Source organism: Notothenia coriiceps, unplaced genomic scaffold (genome assembly GCF_000735185.1).
Source record: "Notothenia coriiceps isolate Sejong01 unplaced genomic scaffold, NC01 NC01_scaffold00037246, whole genome shotgun sequence".
Taxonomy (NCBI): Eukaryota; Metazoa; Chordata; class Actinopteri; order Perciformes; family Nototheniidae; genus Notothenia; species Notothenia coriiceps.
In genome coordinates, this window is record NW_011369947.1 from 22,260,331 (window position 1) to 22,280,240 (window position 19,910).

General features: G+C 40.2%; 1 protein-coding gene across 1 annotated transcript in view; it reads left to right on the top strand.

Annotated features, from left to right (window-relative positions):
• LOC104966523 (cugbp, Elav-like family member 2) overlaps positions 1-19,910 on the top strand; it is a 334,875-nt gene that overhangs the window by 62,411 nt on the left and 252,554 nt on the right. The window contains exon 5 of the mRNA XM_010795708.1: positions 6,281-6,415. Coding sequence (XP_010794010.1) covers positions 6,281-6,415 — 135 coding nt within the window. The remainder of the gene's footprint in view (positions 1-6,280; positions 6,416-19,910) is intronic.

A 19,910-nucleotide genomic window follows, 5' to 3' on the forward strand; every position in this document is an offset into this window, starting at 1 on the left:
GTTGGAGCGAGACTTGGAGAATGTTCGTGCAATTATTAAGTAGTGAGTATAATTCTTATATTCAATATCTATAGTCGGTAGGGGGAAGAAGAGATAGGAGAGAAAGAGGAAAAGGGGGAAATACAGGAGGGAGCGTGTCAGATTGGCCTCATGGTGAACCGGCCTCCCTCCCCTGAAGGCAGATCGCTCCTAAAACATGCTGAACACACACACGCACACACACACACACACACACACACACACACACACACACACACACACACACACACACACACACACACACATGCAATTGTATGCATATATTCCACACAAGCGCTGTCACACACCCTCAGATAACCCCATTTCCAAACTACATATTGCAGATCTAGTTCTCCAGAGATTTCCTATAACCGAGACTTCATTCCATTTCAATCTAAAGAGGCTGTTTGACCGTACACACATTGTCTCTAGTGGGGGAATGTAATCAAGTACTTTTACTCAAGTGCTGTACTTTAGTAACATTTAGAGGTACTTTCACTTTAAATATTTCAATTTAATACCAATTATTTTGTACTTTTACTTAAGTAAGGTGCAGGATTTTGACTTGTAAGAGGGTATTTGTACAATTTAGTATTGCTTTTTTTAATTAAAAGATACTGTATGAGTCCTTCTTCCACCTGTGCTGGTCTCCTAAAAAGTATATTCCCATTCAACAAAATTGCATTGTCAATCACATTTTGAGAGAAATCTATATTCTTCCAGATTTGACCAAATGTTGGTTTTTGACATATCACAAATATGTCAGTGTATAGCAAAGAGGTGTAAGTGGATAAACCAAACATATTGTTTCTTACTTATTGCGTGAATCCTTTAAAACAGTTTAAAATACTTTAGTGGTTTTATTTTGTTTTAGCAAACATTATACTCATATGTTACCCCAAGGAAACTGAAGATGCTCAGCAGTGCTTCCCTCCTGGGGTGCGCTGGGACTTTGATTTCTTTTGGAGTACTTGAATGATAGCATCTTGCTTCTGTGTAAAAGCGAGATGAAATATGTGAGCACTGAGCAGGGCATCATTTCAGGAGAGATTTTAATTTCATTTGATTGCCTTGAAGTCGGCATGACCTTTCAATCACAGCGTCTCAGGAGAACCACAGGGAACCAAAGCGGTCTCACCTGCATTGTTATAGATGGAGAAATGACAAACTTTTCAAAACAACAACAAGGTTTTTCCTACAGACAATAACACATATATCTGTAACCCTTGGTTACACAGCAACAGGGCTGCATGCTGCATTTATAAAAAACGAACACATTTAAAATGTTTTCACTGATAATGCAATTGGGATTGGATTTGCGATAATGAAGGGATTGATCATTTCTTTAAAGTTTTTCACATTTCAGGGGAAAATATATTAAAATAATCATGGTGAGATTTAAGATTATTTAAGACTGCCAAGCAAAGACGTTTTATTAAGTCTGTAGAATACCTGGACCTCTCTGCAGCGCCACCGTGAATCATAAAGATATTTTCACCTACTTTTCCTTTACCAAATAATGACTTTAAAAAAAGCATTAAAACGTGACTTAATCAACTCTCTCCTGCTCTATTATTCCAATCTGTTTTTAATTGGAAGCATGAAGGAATTGTACTGATTGTGATTGTCAGGTTCATTATGCTTTGTGATATTTAGTCAAGGTATATTTGGAAACTAAAAGGCGATGTAATTAAAGATTTTAGTTTAGTTGGAGAGCTGAATATGGTTGACATCTTTTTTCCTAGAGACATTTTATTTGGTTTCTATTTTAAGGCTTTGAGGGTTGATTAACCTGGTATATATTATTTTCTGGTTAGGATTGTTTTCTAGTTTTATGTTTTATGGAGGGATTTTGAAACGACAGGCCTCTGGACAATAACATATTTAAGCAGTGGTGGAAAGTAACAAAGTACTTTTAGTTAATAATAATGAAATACTTTTTAGACATACTTACTGTAATTACTCTACTCATCCATTTCCCACTGTAACCATTTGTTAACACTCATAGTCGCTAGCTACTTTTTACATATACAAAACGTAATATGTTTATATGATATGACCCAATATTGTATTTCAAAAAAATGTATAAAAACTCAACATGGACAAACTTCAAGAATAAAATACTCTTATATGTATTTGTTTGTAATGAATCAGGATCCTGTAATAATATACTGTAATACTGTGAAAAGACAATATTTTGAAATTAAGTACTTTCCCTTGATACTTTAAGTACAATTGGCTGAAGATACTTCTGTACTTCTACTTAAGTAACTTTTTGAATTCTGAAATGTTACTTGTATTGGACTATTTTAAGACAAATGTAGTTCTGATTTTACTTAGGTAAAGGATATAAGTTTGTCGTCCACAACTGCTAAAGAGATTTTAAATCTCTTTCAGCAGTTGCTTAAAAAAATCTGAATAAACCTTAATGTTCGGGGTCTCTTTGACCTCTTAACCGCTTGGTAAATCATTCATGAAATGGTATTTGAAGATGTTTGCTGCGGAGCTTTTTGCACACAAATGTTCTCGAGATAAATTGAATTTTGTTTGCTATGCCCACACAATATAACATAAAGCTTTTGAAAAGCATAACAGCAACATGAGCCAAATTCCCGTTAACAATCCAAAGAACTAACAGCGGTTATTTACCTCAGGTGGAAAAAGATTTCCCATTTCAAATTGTTTTCAGTGGATTATTCAGGGTGACATACATGTAGCGCAAGAAATCTCGACAGCAGATGTGGGAACAATTTGGCAAATAAAATTGAAATTATTTGCATGGCTACGTAGGAAGATGTGAGTTTTTGCAATTTGGGTGAAGTGACCCTTAAACACGTGTAATTGAGCAGAATATGAAAATGGATACAAGCATGATTGGATGAAGTGACCATTAAAATCCAGTGCCGGTTTTAAAAATAGGTAACATAAAAGCATTGCCTGCTCCATCGCTCTCCACCATTGGAAAAGTACATTTACTCAAGTGCTATATTAAAGTACAAATTGAGGTACATTATCCAACACATTTCTTTATGTGTCACCTCATACCTCTACTCCAGTACAATTCAAAGGGAAATATTTTAAGTTTTTATCTCAATACATTTAATTTACAGATTAAGTTACCTTATAAATTCAGATTTTTACACACAACACAACGGAGAATGTGGCTCTTTGGTATAGAATAACCCATACAACATTATATTACATAGTTGGTTAACAGATTATGAACTGGCAGCAATTTTAACATTTAAACATTTCACAGTTTAAGCTTCTAAAATGTGAAGATTTGCTGCTTTCCCTTTAAAATATTTAAAAAATATTTCAATATATATTTTGAATTGACTGTTACTCCTATTACTGTATCCTGACCACTCTGAAATACTTACTTAATAACCATTGTCAATGCAGTACCTTAGAAGATAAGCATCTTTAAAGTGTATTATCAGTACTTTTACTGAAGTGAAGGATCTGAATACTCAGATACTCACAACTGCTTTCCTCTGCGGGGAATACAATAAAAAGTCAGGGGAGTAATCTTTATGAAAGCCATCATCCGCTCTACTGTAGCACTGTATGTGGAAATACGACTTTATAAGACATAACCGTCAGGGTAATGATGGTGGAACTTAATAAAGCTGCTTAATAGTGAAATATAAAGCAGACCATACGTAACATATCCATCCACTTAATGGTAATGACCTTCAGTAAATTCAGTGTAACAGTGACAAATGGATCCTTGTAGCTTTATTAGTCTAGTCAGTGGAGGAGGAGGAGAAGAGACATTATTCCAAGTGGTGGAAGAATTACTAAGACCTATTACTTCAGTAAAAGTAGCAATATTTAATTGTAAAAATACTATTTTACAAATAATAATTATTGTACTTAAGTAACAGTACTAAATGATTGGCATTAGCTAATAATGTGAAACCTGAAAGCTGTCAGATAAATGTTGCAGAATAAAAAGTACAAAGTTGGCTTCTAAAATGGTGTGGAATAGAAGTATAAAGTAGTTAAATGTGAGAGAAAAAATGCAGTTAAAGTACACAGCTTGAGTATGTATTTGTATACAAACCATCACTGATTATAACAAAGAGATAACATTATTGCTAAATCCTGTGCAGTGAATTTTCCATTCGCTAAACTTGTGTAATTATTTTCTTTTGGCTTCTTTTAAAGTGTTAAAACTCAGCGTGAAGCCGGTTCTGCTTCAATATCCCCCAGAATGCAAAGCTGACTCCAGTTCATCTCAGAGCTGGATTTATAAGTCTTATCACCCCCCCGGAAAAACAGAAACAGTCAATTGTAACCATATCGCCTCTCTTTTCTTTTCTATCGACACAGAGTAAATTAATTACATTGCTGTTAGACTTGTGGTAATCTTCCTCTGGAGTGATGTTCACACACACACACACACACACACACACACACACACACACACACACACACACACACACACACACACACACACACACACACACGCTGTGTACAAAGGACTTAAAGCTCTTTGAAACAACACTTATCTTGGCAGCGTATCCCGCCGGTTTGCTTTTTAAACACACAAACAATTCAAACAGCAAAATAAACAAGTGCGCTATTGATTTCCCAGAGTGCAACAGACCGCTTATCTCTTTCGCCTTGCGGTAAGAGCTGACAGTTTCCTCATTAAAAATGAATTGGATTAGCATTACATTGAATGTGGTGGGAACACGTACACACATATTGTTTCTTGGAGTGTTGAGTATTTCACTCTCAGCCTAATTCACACTTAACCTCTCTCACGTACACAACGTTTCTCACCGCTACCTGCCGCCGGATCACATTCCTGGATGTTGCACCGGAGGAGGAGGGATTGTGTCAGCGAGGGAGGAAGGGAGGAGGAATCCATGAGGGAGAAGGGTGGAGGAAAAGGGGGGAGAGGTGGTGGGAGGAAGAGGGTGAGAGAGGACAAGCTGGAGAGTCTCAGCACGCCGTCGCTGTTGAAGTGATAATGAGACATTGATCAGAGCCTGGCAGATGGCATGATGAAATGCATGAACTCTGTCTGTCTTCATCTCTCTCCCACTGTCCTGTTTCCCTTTCTTCCTCTCTTTCTTTGACTGTTTCTTTTGATTGGCGTTTTGTTCTGTCTCATTGCATTTTCCATACTTTTTTTATCTTTTTCTTCTGCTCTGGATTACACTTGTTCTTTGTCTTTATTCCCACCAGGCGTTCCTTTCTCCTGTCCTATGTTTGAGTTTATTCTCCTATTGTTGTATGTTCAAGAACAACCGGTTCAGAAGATATTTAAATGGTTCTTAACAAATAGTATTTCTGGGAATGCAATGGGGGGAGATCAGGTTCACGTTCGAAGTCGATAGTTACTGAGATTGGGAAAACTATGTTGCACATTTTTGACGCCACTGATCCGTACATGAACGTTTTTGTTTATTTCATAACTAGTAAGCTAGGGTTTGTTTAGGTTATGCTCATAGCTAATTTGTTCTATTTGAACATGTTCCCTTATTTGAGCAAATCTTTTTTAATTGTTAGTTACTTTCTTGATTAAAGCTTTCTTTTCAGGAGATTTTTTTTAAATTAGACATTGAAAAAGTAATATGCCATATAAAAAATGGTGGGTCTCAAGCGTCCCCGGTGTAAACACCACCAATGTTCAAGAAGCAATGCGTAGTGCGTACCATTGCAATGGGAAACAATACTACAAGTGCACATTTCCACATGCATTCTCACGTTTATGCATTCATACACACACAACCTCAGAAACATTCCACATCCATGCCGTTTACAGTTCAATAAATAGCTACAAATCATAGGAAATGTTTTGGCTTTCTTGCCCAGAGTTAGAGAGGATTATTCATACCTCTCATGTTTGTATGGTATATATGAAGTGTTTGCCAGCAGCTGGTTAGCTTAGCACAAAAACTGGGGAAAAAGGGAAACAGCTAGCTCTATATTAAAGTAACAAAATCCACCAACCAATGAGGTTTAAGCTAATTAATTATGCATGTTTTATCTAGTTTGTTTGTTCAGTGTTTTAATCTAAATGTTTTTTTGATCTTCTCATCTAACTCTCTACAAAACCACCACATTCAAACAAATGACACCATGTCTGCCCATTCCTTTAAATGTGCAGAGATTTAGAGAAAATGTTGCCCAAAGGAAATACAACCAATGCTCTGATATACAGCCAACACTGCAAATAAAGCTATAACTGTGCTATCAAGCCTTATATTAACACTCTATATTTTTCTCCTTCTTGGCTCTGCAGCTGTGGAAGACAGGAAGTTGTTCATTGGCATGGTGTCAAAGAAGTGCAACGAGAACGACATCCGGGTCATGTTCTCTGCATTCGGACAGATCGAGGAGTGCCGAATCCTCAGAGGGCCGGACGGACTGAGCAGAGGTGTGTGTCACTCCGACTCACTTCCATCCACACGTAATGCTCCTCATGTGAATTTTATTACCGCAACGGCCTCCAGCAGATGTTGCTGTTCAGTGTGTCTGCTTCTGTCGTGACTCAAACTCAAAACCCTGCAGGAAGTCTTGACCACAGTCGGCTGGTGGAGATGGTTTCTGAGCCAATGCCTGGAGTGTAAACTAGATTTTTCAAAGCATTAATGTACCCAAGAATCGAGGAATTTAATGTTTTTTTTTAAGAAAAGGCTTCATTCAAAACACTTAGAAGTTTTACTGCATAATGAGCAGCTTATTTGCATTTCCAACTATTTTTCTCCTCCCTGTCTATTACTGGATGTTTTTCCTGAGCTGTCAATGTTGCAGGAAGACAATGTTTACTGTAAACATTGGTGATTAGTGACTGCTTCCTCGAGAAAAAAACATAAAACGCTTCTGGAGAAATAGTCTTCTGAAGACAGTTGCCTTAAATCTGCTTCATTTACCTAAAAAACGTATTATTACTATCTGTGTTAAGATAGAATTCTCGCCATACCTTGGCCAACAAATATGGCAGACTTTACACTGACCAATCCCAGCTCTCTGTACACAGTCTTCTTCCTTTGCAGTCACTAAAAAGAGCTTAGTCAGTTAGCAGCATATTTTTTTGTTAAAATGCTGAGCACATGTGTGAGTAATGTAATGCTCCTGAACCAAGAGTGATAGTGAAATGGTTGACTGAAATGAAATCAAACATCAGTCCTCTTCTGCTTCACTGCGTTGTCGGGGAAGGGTGCTCTGTACACATCTTAGCAGCAAAGAAAAATGGTGAATAGTGTTAATCTTAAGTGATGTCTTTACTGTGAGCTGTAAGGCCTCAGAATACCAAAATCACTGAGATAATTGTCATACAGTAAAGAAGACCAGCTAAATCCACCAAAAAATGGTTGGAATCAGAAATGTTATATTTCACTCTATCTACGATAGTGGCCGTTTATATAATGTACCAAGTTCCTAGGCCACTTAGTCTCCAAGCATATCTTAGTGGGTGATTTCCATTCAAAATTACATCTAACCCTAACCCTAATTGACTTAATGATTCAATGGTATAAGCTATAACATCAGCAAAAAACGAAAACACTTCAGTCAATACTTGTCCCATAGAAACGTACTTCTAGCATCTTATGGATATCGTAGTTAAAAACGATTTTTGTCCCCTGAAAACTGCGTATAGTGCATTATCACCTTTTGTGAATAAAATGTTAACATGAAAATAGCAACCAGCAACAAGACCTTAGCGTTGTCCAAATACTATAATATGAACAAAGGCTTTCAAGACAGCATGGTATTTAAATGATGTTATCTACGTCTACTTAATTCATTGCATCCGCTTCTGTTTTCTACCAGCTGATTGTTGGTCGAGATTTCTTCGAGGTTCTGAGAGAGTCACGATGAGAAGTAAACGCACACGAACCTCAGCGACATCTTGAGGCTTTTGTGACCACTGTGAATACATGCTTCTCCTTTTCGCTCTATATATCTCTTTTCCCCTCTCTCTCTCAGGCAGCGCTTGCATCAAGCTTGAGGAAACTGGCATAAAAACTACTTATTTGTTTTTCCCTGACAATTTTGATGAGGTCAGTGTAACTTTATGTTGGAAACATTGGATAATTGACTTCATAAAGTTCAACAAATTACATTGGCTTGGTCTTCACAAGCTTATAAAAGTTACAGTAATTTAGTACCTTGGTTGGTCGAGAGGAAAATGGAATTATTTCATCAATATATTCGGACTCAGGGAAATATGTAAACGTAACCGAGGTCAGTATTCTTCTAATTTTATTAGGATTGGGATGAATATGGTGATATATTTACATTTAATTAATAAGAAAACAATGTTAACGTCAAATGAACTAAGGACTAAGATGACTAAAGGACATATTGCTTCAGTCTTGCTGTCATGATTTGGTTAGTTTTTTTTCCTTTTCTTTTACCTAAACGAATCTGTGACTGTAAATTTAAGAAGTACACATTTTATTCGGTTGAATGACTTTATTTACATTTACGTTGTTCGTCGTTGTACAGCAAGGGATTTTACGGGAGGTCGAAGGTGACGCCTTCATAGTTTCTCGTCTCCTGACAGAATTTCACCTCCGATTTGACTCGCGCCCCTTCCGCACTCTACACTTACCTCCAATCCTCAGCCTCCCCCCCTCTCCCCACTACGGCCCCCTTAGACTCTCTCGCTCCCCCCCCNTAGCACACTGCTTACTGCATAGCTATTGAGACCACACACCCTACAGGCACTGTGCATTCCTCCATCACATGCACAGATGAGTAATGTTTAACTCAACATTCCTTGTTTTCGTTCTTCAATTAAATAAATAATTGTTCAATAAAATAATTAAAACTTTTTCTGTTCTATTAAAATAAAAATAAATCTGTTGAAATGTCATGTTTTTTGCTTAATTTTGCACTGAATATTTCCAAAATTCCACAGCTTAATTTACCATGGAATCTTTCCGGAAATTTACCGGAAATGTTCCGCCCCTTTGCAACCCTAGGTGTGAAAGAGCTTTAAGTAGAGCAGGGAATACAGGGCCTGTTGGCTTTGTGAGAGAGAGAGTATTCGTGCATGTATTTCTCTGATCTGATCGCATGCCCAGGAGTTGACCGAAGTACACCTTGTTCTCTGTCGGTGTGAGACCCAGCTCATTCATTCTGAATGAGGCAGAGACACAGAGACTTAAAAATAACTTCTTCGTTCACATGCAACGCTGTGTATAAAAAATTTTTTGAAGTGGATTGTTCAGCCGTACCTCCTCAAGGTGTGTTTTACCGTGTCCTCATTATGGGAAGCCACCATAACGTTGGCATTTTTGTTGAGTGCAATCTACCACCAGCACGCAGTCCAGGCACCTGGACAAATAAAAATGAACACATGAAAGATCATTTATCTTCTTTATATATTTATATTTATATTACTACTTTTGTTTGTAAGAACATGTTTTCTACAAAAACTAAAATGCTGCACAATATGAGAAAAGTTAATGATATGCAATTGCTTTTTTGAATATCACAATGTGACGAAGGTAACTTTGTCACTGTGGACTGACGGCTTCGGGCCTTGTAATATTGCACATGTGGTTTAGTTTGAAAGTGTTCCCCCTCCCGTTTTGTCTGTGGCATGGTGATTGTGTTCACCTGGTGCCCTGTGTTGTCTCCTCCCCCCGCCCCACCTGTGTCTTGTTGGCCTGATTAGTGTGTGTGTATTTAGGCTCTGTTTTCCCTGTCAGTGGACAGGTAGTGTGTGTGAGATCCTTGTGGCTGCTGACTGTGTTAATGTGGACAGCAATATTGAGGCTGTAAATCATGTATCCATTAATAATAAATGCCCACACCGGGTTGTATTTGGACGTTCTGCCTCTGCCTCTTTGCTTGGTCGGGCAGCTCAACGGTCAGCTTCACACACAACAATAATAATAATAAAAATGCGATAAATAAACAGTTATTAGTGTTCTTATTGTTGCCCTTCTGCTGCTTTTGTTAGAGTGCTACAATGAAACAAATTGCGAGTTGAATAAAAAAATAATAATAATGATTTGTTTTGTGAACAAATTGAACTGAACAAAAAAGGCATGAATAAAACAAGAATGATAGTTACAATTTCAAGATTACTACTGAAACTCAAAAGATTCGCTGCTTGTGTAAACAATTGAAAGAACTACAAACTATTATTCAAGATGATACATATATATATATATATATATATATATATATATATGATTTTGAATATTGTTTGCATTCTGTGGCTGACATTGTTTCATAACTCACCTCTTATATCTGAATATAATTACCAAAAATCTGAACCAATCCGTTCAAAGAGCACTTGTGCTTTACTAAGTGTGTAGCTGTTTGAATATGCATGTGCTTTACCATCATCTGCATAATTGTAATCCCACCTCATACTGTGCTGTAGCAAATCATCTAAACGTGTACCTCTCACATGTTGATGTTTACCTCCAAATTAAATTGAATGCTTGAGGGTGGCCTTTGCTGCTTTTGTGAAAAACATATTGATCTGCACAAGACGATTTCTTTGAACTTGCTCTCATTTAGGACTGTCAGAAAATGGTTACAACCCTGCACCCTGGAGCTGGGTGGTATTCAGTAACTTGCACTTGGACAACTCAACAGGGTGGATGCGTGCTGACACAAGATGTTAAACTCAGAAACTCCCCTTGAATTTAAATTAAAGGACCACTTCCCTGAGCTGTCCATGGAAGTGGATTTGTGCCTAGAAAGTGGACGGCTTAAATCTGTGAACCACATGGGAAAATTGGTTTGGCAAAATAAAATAAAAAAGTTTTTCTAGGACACCTCACCTAGGAACTGTGTGCTTTCCAATGGTAAGGGATGTAGCAGCAGGCAGCGGCTTTAAAATTCAGGAATTAGCCTGGCTAAAGCAGATCATGTATTTATGTTATTTAACATTTAATTAACAAAGATTCAAAAACATTTGGGGATTCAAAATCAAATGTTTTACTATGTGCTGGCACAGACAGCAGCAGCACAATAACAAAAAAGCAAACAACTAGAAATTGCAGAATTACAAGATATCAAAAATAATTCTTCATTATACAAAACATCTAAATTCTGATGTGCCTGCTGTAGTTAGACAAAAAACAATCATACTTTGCGGATGCAGATATGGGCAGCTACCAACAATTCAAAAACAAAGAAACTGAATTTTTGCCTGTGGTACATTATTTGGTAGACTCATAATCAGGGTTAATGGGGTCTTCATAATCGAGGTCTCTAGCCCGCTCTCGTTCCTGATACATATAAGCCCCGCGCACCAGCTTGGCGGCAAAATGCCAGCCCTCACGTCGAGACTATTCTACGTCCATGGTTATGTTTTCATAAGCCTCCTGCAGAGCAAAAGAGGACAATGATTCACTTCATAACAAAGACGGATATAAATCAAGTTCCAAGTTTAGATACAAAATTGTGAAAGCAGTGCAATCGTTGCTGTCAATGTAACTTTTTTCAGAGCTTTATGATGTTTTGCAGCCAAATACATGATTTATGGGTCTACCTGTTCTACCTGACCTAGCCCAGGCCCCCATAGCATTACCAATCACACAACACGACTGCTACTCAAACAGGGTTATACTCACTTATTTTTATGGCTCCATGTCAATAACTCGTAAAATGAACCAACCAATTGTGAGAACCAGAATGCCTTATCCTAATTTTCGCAAGTTCAGCAACAAAGCAGTGGTGTAGTATACGCACAGCAACCCATTGTGACAAAATGGGACCCTCAATAATCTATGGTCTTTATTTTATCCAACAGGCAAAATGTGTTATATTTATTTTAAAGTCGTATGTGATGATGTGGTAAGCTTATAATAATCACGTAAAAAAAGGATGATAATCATATGAATGTAAACTATTACTTACGCATTTTTTTTTCATTTGAAATGGTGTATTCAAGAAATAAAAAATGAATCACCACATTTCCCTTCAACATTATCCCCTTCTTGGCAATGTCTCTGTTCTATCCTCAGCTGACTCATCCTAATCTCTTTACATGTTGACATCAGGAGTAACACGATTTGTCACAGCGTGCTCTCCTTCTACAAGAATTATAACTGTTGAGTCAGCCTTTTGTGTGTGCAGCGACATCATTAACATTGGTAGGTGTTGAAGATGACAGGCTTCTCTTTGTTGTAGATCCTCTGCATCTCTAATGTCAGTCTGCTGATAGCCGGCTGCAGGTACGTCTGCTCTGCATCCACCATCAAGTGAACCCCATTCTCTATACAGCATGCTGGGATAAAAAAGGATATAATTCATTTTGAATAATTTCACCTATTTATTCTATAACATAATTAAAATATTGAAATACAAAACATCCCTTTATCAAATCAAGGTGATCACTGTTCCTTTCAAGAAAGAGGTTTACAAATGCATGCACATCCAGATGATGAATACTAGGAGATGAGAATTATGTAAAATAGGAAATAATATAGTCTAAAAAAGGCTCCCATTAACACATTTATGCACCACTGGGTAACATGTATCTTCCTTTCTTACTAATCTGCTGGATATACCATCATTACATTGTCTTCACTTATGTAATATAATATTTATAGGTTTTTATTCATCCCTTATATCCCTTTTTGTGTTGTTGGAGATGCCTGATGCTCTAGTTATGTCAAATTCAAGGTTTTCTTATTAAGCTCTAGGCACTTCAAGGTCTTTTGACTTGAGAGACACGTGTATGTCTTTGAAGTGCCCCGTGGAGCTTTGCATATATCTTTTTTTGTATCTGGTGCATTTTTACCATGCATTACATTTTCATATACGCTGTGACACAGTTACAACATTCATTCAGGATGCTTGGACAGGAATTACACTGTGTGCAATAATGTGTCAATGTGTTATGATTATGGATCTATCCAACATGTATGTATACATTTATACAATTTGTTTTATGCATGCAATCCTGGGCAGCTGTTTAAGACAATTTGAACTGTCAGGTGAACTTGCTGGTGTGTCTATCAGAGGTCGCGTTAACTGAATGTTTTCCGTCTATGACGGATTTTGTTTAACAATGAAGGACAAATCTGAAAGCAGTCCGTCATTTTGACAGATTAGAACAAACTCGGAACAGCGCCAAAGTTTCCCCGTAGCGAGGCTCCGGTGTTGTGCCTTGATGCTTCAAAACCAACACACTCTCACTCCCTAAACGCCCAGGAGCGACGCTTGGTCAGAGTCCTGTGGTCGTGCAGTTGGGACGCGCCGAGGCTCCTTCAGCTTCATAAACGGACGCAAAGAACTTTCAACTGATTGCAATGTATTCCCATCGGCGGCGGTATTTGACGCTTAGGGAAGCACTGCATCCATTTATCCGGGATAATCCGGGTCCATGGAGCCTCCGAAAGACCTCAAAGAAATGCAAGGTCAGGAAGCCAGCTCGTAATCCGGTTCCGTGCTCCAGTGCCGGCCCACACAGCCATGGTACCGTGCTCCAGTACCATCCCACAAAGCCATGGTTCCGTGTTCCGGTTCCTTGCCCAGCAGCCATGGTTCCGGCTCCAGTTCCGGCCCCAGCAGCCATGGTCCCTGCTCCAGAACCGGCCCACACAGCCATGTTTCCGGCTCAAGAACCGGCCCACACAGCCATGATCCAGGCTTCAGTTCCAGTTCGCACAGTCATGGTCCCTGCTCCAGAACCGGCCCATACAGCCATGGTTCCGGCCCCAGTTCCAGCCATGGTTCCGGCTCAAGTACCGGGCCCAGCAGCCATGGTCCCGACTCCGGCTCCTCGTCACCTGTTGACTCTTCGGCCGACGCCAGCTCCCTGTCTCCTGTTGGCTCTCCAGCCGACGCCAGCCCCCCAGTCTTCCGTCTTCTCATCAGCGCCCACCCCGGAGGTGCCGTGTCCCTGGTATCCCAACACCCGGTCCGTGGCGCCGGCGCGCCGCTTGCTCATCAGCAGCCCCGGAAGGTTGCCGTGTCCTTGTATCCCACAAATCGGGGGTCGCCTTGGAGGTCTCGCCTGGTCCTGTTAAACCCATCCCTGGCGAACTGCTCCCTTCGAGCTCTCCTCCCGCCAGCCTCTCCTGAACTCCTCTTGAACCTCACCCACTCGAACTCCTCCCTCCTGAACTCTCACTGAAACTCTCCCGACAACTCCTCCCTTGAGCTCTCCACTGCAACTCCTCCCCTGAACTCCTCCTCTGAGCTCTCCCTGCAACTCCTCCCCGAGAGCTCTCCACTGAACCTCGCCTCCCTCTGAGCTGCTCCTCTGGAGAGCGCTCACCTGAGCTCTCCACTGAACTCTCCTTTTGAGGCCTCTCACTCTGAACTCTCTACTAACTCTCCCCCTGACTCTCCCTTGAGCTCTCCACTGAACTCTCCCCTTGGAGCTCTCGCTTGAGCTCTCCGACTCGTAACTCCTCCTTGAGTTCTCCTCTGCAACCTCTCCACTGAGTCCTCCACTCGACTCTCCTTTGAGGCTCTCCTCTGCAACTCTCCGTCAACTCAAACCTCTACCCCTGCAACTCTCCCCTTGAGCTCCTCCCTTGAGCCCTCCTCCCTTGAGCTCTTCACTGAACTTTCCTTGAGCCTCCTCCCCTGAACTCCTTCACAGAACTTTCCCCTGAGCTCTCCCCCTGGAGCTCTCCCTGGAAACTCTCCTCGGAGCTCTCCCTCGAGCTCTCCTCTGATACTCTCTCTGAACTCTCCTCTGAGCCTTCTCCTCTGTACCTCTCCCTTCGACCTCTCCACTGAACTCTGCAGCCATGGCGGCTGTCTGTGCCCTCGACCGCAGCCGGCCAGCGGCNCTGAAACCAGAGCCCAGTCTGCTCTGATTGGTTAGCTGGCCAGTAGAAGAGCGAGAGTCACATAGTGATGTCACTATGTTCCGGAAATAATCGAATCGAGGCGTATCAGACGGGGTAGTGTGTCAGAAAGAAACTCCCTCTGGAAGGAACACAGGGATTTTAGCCTTTGCACTAAAAAAGTAAAGAATGCACTACTTATTTTTGTATGTATTATTTCCCTGTCTCTTTTTTTTCTCTTAACCTTTTATTTGTATGTGTCGGCCTTCACAGAATGTATGGTACACCGTATTTAATTTTGTTTTTATTTACATTATTTAATTTCATATTCTGTTCTTGTACATATTCCATATTCTATTAACATGTATATTGACTTTTTGCACTACTTTTATTTTGTATTTTGTATATTTATGTTTTATTATATGTTGCATTGTTGGAGGAGCTCAGGTCAGAACAATTTCATTCCCATTTCAACACTGTAGCTTTGTACATATTACAATAAAACATTTGTGTCTTTGAATCTTGAACTGCTTTATTGTACAGGGTCAACTCGGAATTTGGTTGAGTGAAATAAAAGGACGAAGACAAAAGCACAAAGCATGACAATAGAATACAAGTCACCTCCCAGTGAACAGCAGAAACAGGTCATATTGATTCTTATGTCACCATTAAAGGCATTACAATAACCAGCAGAGCCCTCCCTCTGCTTTGTCCTCTCCTCATCCTCTCCATGTCTCTCTTCCTATCTTTAGCCTGAGTGCTGATTAACTCCCCATGAGACTGAAGGCTTGAACAGCACTGAGGCCTCCAAATTAAAGACCCCGTCCCTCTTCCTGTGCAATCAGCAGCCGCTTCCTGCTACTCACCAGTCATGTTGATCTTCCTCTCAGCACTCTGAGGTTATAGGCAAACGTTGTTCACCCCTTCTTTCTCAAACTTTGCTCTGACTGGTGGTCACAGACAAAAAAAGTGGGTTAGTGTGAGGGTTAGCGTACACTTTTCACCTTTCTTTCTCAAAGTTTAGCCAGCGAGCGGTCAAAGTGTTGAGAACTGGAGACAAATAATTGGACGATAGAGGACCCAAATCAATTTTAACAACTCAAGACCGACACCTTTATTTTCGTGTTAAATGTATTTTACAACTCTGGCAAAAGGGTATCAAAGTCAATAACCCAATCGCAAAAGTTGTAGACATACTGTCTTAAATAAAATAAAATGACAAATTGTTGAAAAATGAACAAAATGTTCTCTTGACTCACGTAGTTATCTGAACGAGGTCTACTTTAGGCGTCTTTCGGAGCGTACGGATGATAAGAGCATCTGCTGACAAACGAACAAATGATTTAATTGAAATGCGATTGTCTTTTTTAATATCATGTGTTTGGCTGGTATTAGTCAGAACTCTCAGCATCCAAGCTTTCAAATTAAAGACCCAGTCCTTCTTCCTGCTCCTCACGAGTCATGTTGATCTTCCCCCTCGGCACTTCGAGCTAACAAGCTAACATTGTTCAAATCCGCTCCTCAAAGTTTGGTCGAACTGGCAGTCAAAGTTATGGGAGGAAAGAGGACACAAAATTCACAGCGAAGGTTAAAAAACCTCCCGAGTATTTCCGAGCTGTGGGGTTGTAGCGGCCTTCAGCTCTCTGCAACACAAAGGTCGTCCCTGTTTTGTGTCTGTAAACACTTTTGTAGTCCTGGAGGTTTGTATAGAGCCCTGTTGCAGTGACTGCTTTGATCCTGCACACAAAGAACAAAAGGTGCTTTCATTCACACTTGTTTTGCAAAACTTCTGATTGGAACGTATTTTCTTTTTGTCAGCAGGATTGCAGAAACTCTACCGGCCCAATTTTCATTAACCTTGATGAAGTATCGTCAAAGGGACGAACAGTTCAAATGTTGTGTGTGTTTCTCAACCTGGATTATAAGATATTAGTTATATGACTGTATCAAGTAAGAGATCATTTGCTACAGGGTGTTTTTTATTCTACGTATTGCTTTCGTTAAGAAAAAATAGTCTGTTCTACTGCATACCAACGGCTGAAACTGCAGCGACAGCAACGTAACTTAAAATGAAGGCAGCACTTTTCGAGCTTTTCTGTAACCGTCCAAGTCTGTTCACAGTTTATTTTCCATTAACAAGTCTTTAAATTCTGCCATAGACCATATCATGTTCATGTTAGTGTTTACTTCCTGTCTGTGTTCTTCTTCCACGCCAAAGGAGGGCCGTAACCGACGGAGAGGACCAGGCGGGGACTTCTAACGCTAACCTCGTGTGTCCCGGGCTGCGGGTGAGGTTAGCGCCGCGGTCGGCCGGTGTGACGAACCTCTAATGATGTTTCTGAACCCCCTGTTTAGTAGTAAGACCCTCCAGACAAACTCACTAGTCTGCGGACAGCGATAAACGAGGAACAAGACCCCCATTAACACACCGCACAATAACACTAATCGTCAAACAACACTCATCTAACGAATCAATCAAACTAATCTATACGAATCTAATCAATCATGACAAACTGACAAAAGATCCGACACCAAAGAATGTCGGAGGAAACGGATCAGACATGGTGAAAAGTCACTTCCAAAACCAAAGGAAGAAATAATCACACACTCATCAAATCAAAGCCTACACAATCTGAGTGAAAGAATCTCGGAGGAAAACAAAACCAATAAAAAGTTGGACACGGGAAAACCAAACAAGGTACCCGACGATACGGACGTAAACAATGGTCCGATAATATATTTATTGCGAATATTAATTGGTTAATGTATGACCAACACACAACGTAAGGAGAAGGGGATCAAACCCTGCATTGTCTCATAAAATACCATAAGCTACAGTGTTCATATAACATACTAAGGATAAAAATCCTGCACCCTAAAGTCTTAACTTTAACGAATGTGAGATACCAAAGAACAGTACGTGTTAATCACATTCATAACTGCTTTATTTTGGTAACGGTGGAAAAACGGTACACGCTTTGACAGGAAAGAAACGATACGTTACATCGGGGTAGTCCCAGTTTATGTCTTTTGTTAGCTAGTTTGTTGCTTACCTTTACGCTAACTGTGTAGACAGTCGGTACTTTGCATCGCACTCCGCTCCGCGAGAGGACTGGAGTCTGCTAACAAGCGAGTGATAGTCAAAAGTAGGACTAGGAGGTCTCCACCGTACGTACAAACAAGGGAAGATAACAGACGCACTGGAAACTGTGGCTGGAGTAATGACCGACAACACCTACAAACTGGAGGTTCCTAGTGTCGCCTTTCGTGACGGAGTCCTACTTGTTTCGGTGGTTTATGAAAAAAAAATGGTTAAACGTAGTGGATTGGTGATTTGGTTGTGTGTGTGTGTCGTGTGGTGTGTGTGCGTGCGTGCGTGCGTGCGTGCCGCGTGCGTGCGTGCGTGCGTGTGTGGTGTTGTGTGGTGCATATGTAGTGAAGTCCCCTGTAATGTACTGAATGGTACGTACAGGACCTCCTGAATAGGATTGGAATTGGGATTAGATTTGGATTGGGTTCAGAAGTGGTGATTTTAATTTACTAAGGGGAATACCCTGGAGGTTAACGAGGGGTATTCCACCGCTCATGGGGTTGTGCACTGCACATTTGTCTAAAAAAATCCAAGGTGTTCCATAAATCATTACGTCCGGTGCGTGCGTGCGTGCGTGCTGGTTGCGTGCGTGTTGTGTGTGCTGCGTGTGTGTGTGTGTGTGTTGTGTGTGTGTGTGTGTCGTGTGTCCCGGACGCACAAATTTTAATCTTGGAGACGGACATGTCATAAAAAGGTATTATGATTATATCGTAATTAATGGTAATTGATTGATCTAACTTTAAAATTATTCTACAACTTGAGATGGTCTCTCCAGTGTAAAGTATTCATTTACAAAACAGTTCCCAAGACAATGTTGAGTGTTTACACAAAAGTCTGAATAAGGGTCGTTCGTGGGTGGAATAATGTGACTAATTAAAAAAGTGATTTATTATTTCACCCCTTACGTCCAGGATTTCGTTCTAATTCCTCATTAATCGTGATTTTATTCAATTACACTTTTACTTACGTGTTGTATTCCGAAGTTTCCATTAATCCCAGTAGTTGTGGGTGTATTTGATACCCTTTACACATTATTCTTATTTTACTTCCTTCTGATTTGTGATTTTCCTTGTTGTCTCTTCTGTCTGTCCTTCATTTTCGTGATTTTCCTTGTTGTCTTCTTCTGTCTGTCCTTCATTGGATTTCCCTTGTGTCTTCTTCTGTCTGTCCTTCATTTGTGAACTTTCCCTTGTCGGTCTTTCTTCGCCTGTCCTTCATTTGTGATTCCCTTTTGTCTTCTTCTGTCTGTCCTTCATTTGTGACTTCCCTTGTCGTCTTCTTCTGTCTGTCTTCATTTGTGATTACCCTGGTCGTCTTCCACTACCGATCTTTCCTAGGCAGAACACATTTATACTGCAAACGTAAGTAGCAACATTGAGAGTAACATTAGCCTCGCCGAGCCTTTGTGTAGATGTTCGTCATTGTACCGTTGTATGTGTAATTACGTCGTCGTTATAAATTTATCTCTTTGTAGTCTGTATTATCACTTTGTGACTTTCCCTTGTAAAATACGTGGTCCTCGATAGAACCCTGAAAATGACGCTGTTGCAACTGAACGGACACTTATTTTTTTATTTGGTAGTCACACACTAGAAGTCACAACAGTAAGAAGAAACTTGTCGTTCTGGCGATTGTGGGAAAAGTTGTTAGTGTGAGGAGGACAGTAACTGTAGTAATTATCTACCAAATCGAAAGAGTGGTAGTAAACGACACCGCGTGACTACAATCCAATGCTAGCATTGACTTTCCGACGGACGGTTTGCATTTGTAAGTCGGTGCACTGTACGTTGAGAGTGCCTCAAAATGTGTTCTACCTAGGAAAGATCGGTATTTGGGTCGTCTTCTTCTGTCTGTCCTTCATTTGCGATTACCCTTGTCATCTTCTTCTTCTGTCTATCCTTCATTTGTGATTGTCCTTGTCGTCTTCTTCTGTTTGTCCTTCATTTGCGATTACCCCGTTGTCACTGTCTTTCGTTTCTGTCTGTTCCCTTCATTTGTGATTGTCCTTGTCGTCTTCGCTTCTGGTTTTGTCCTTTAGTTGCGATTACCCAAACATTTGG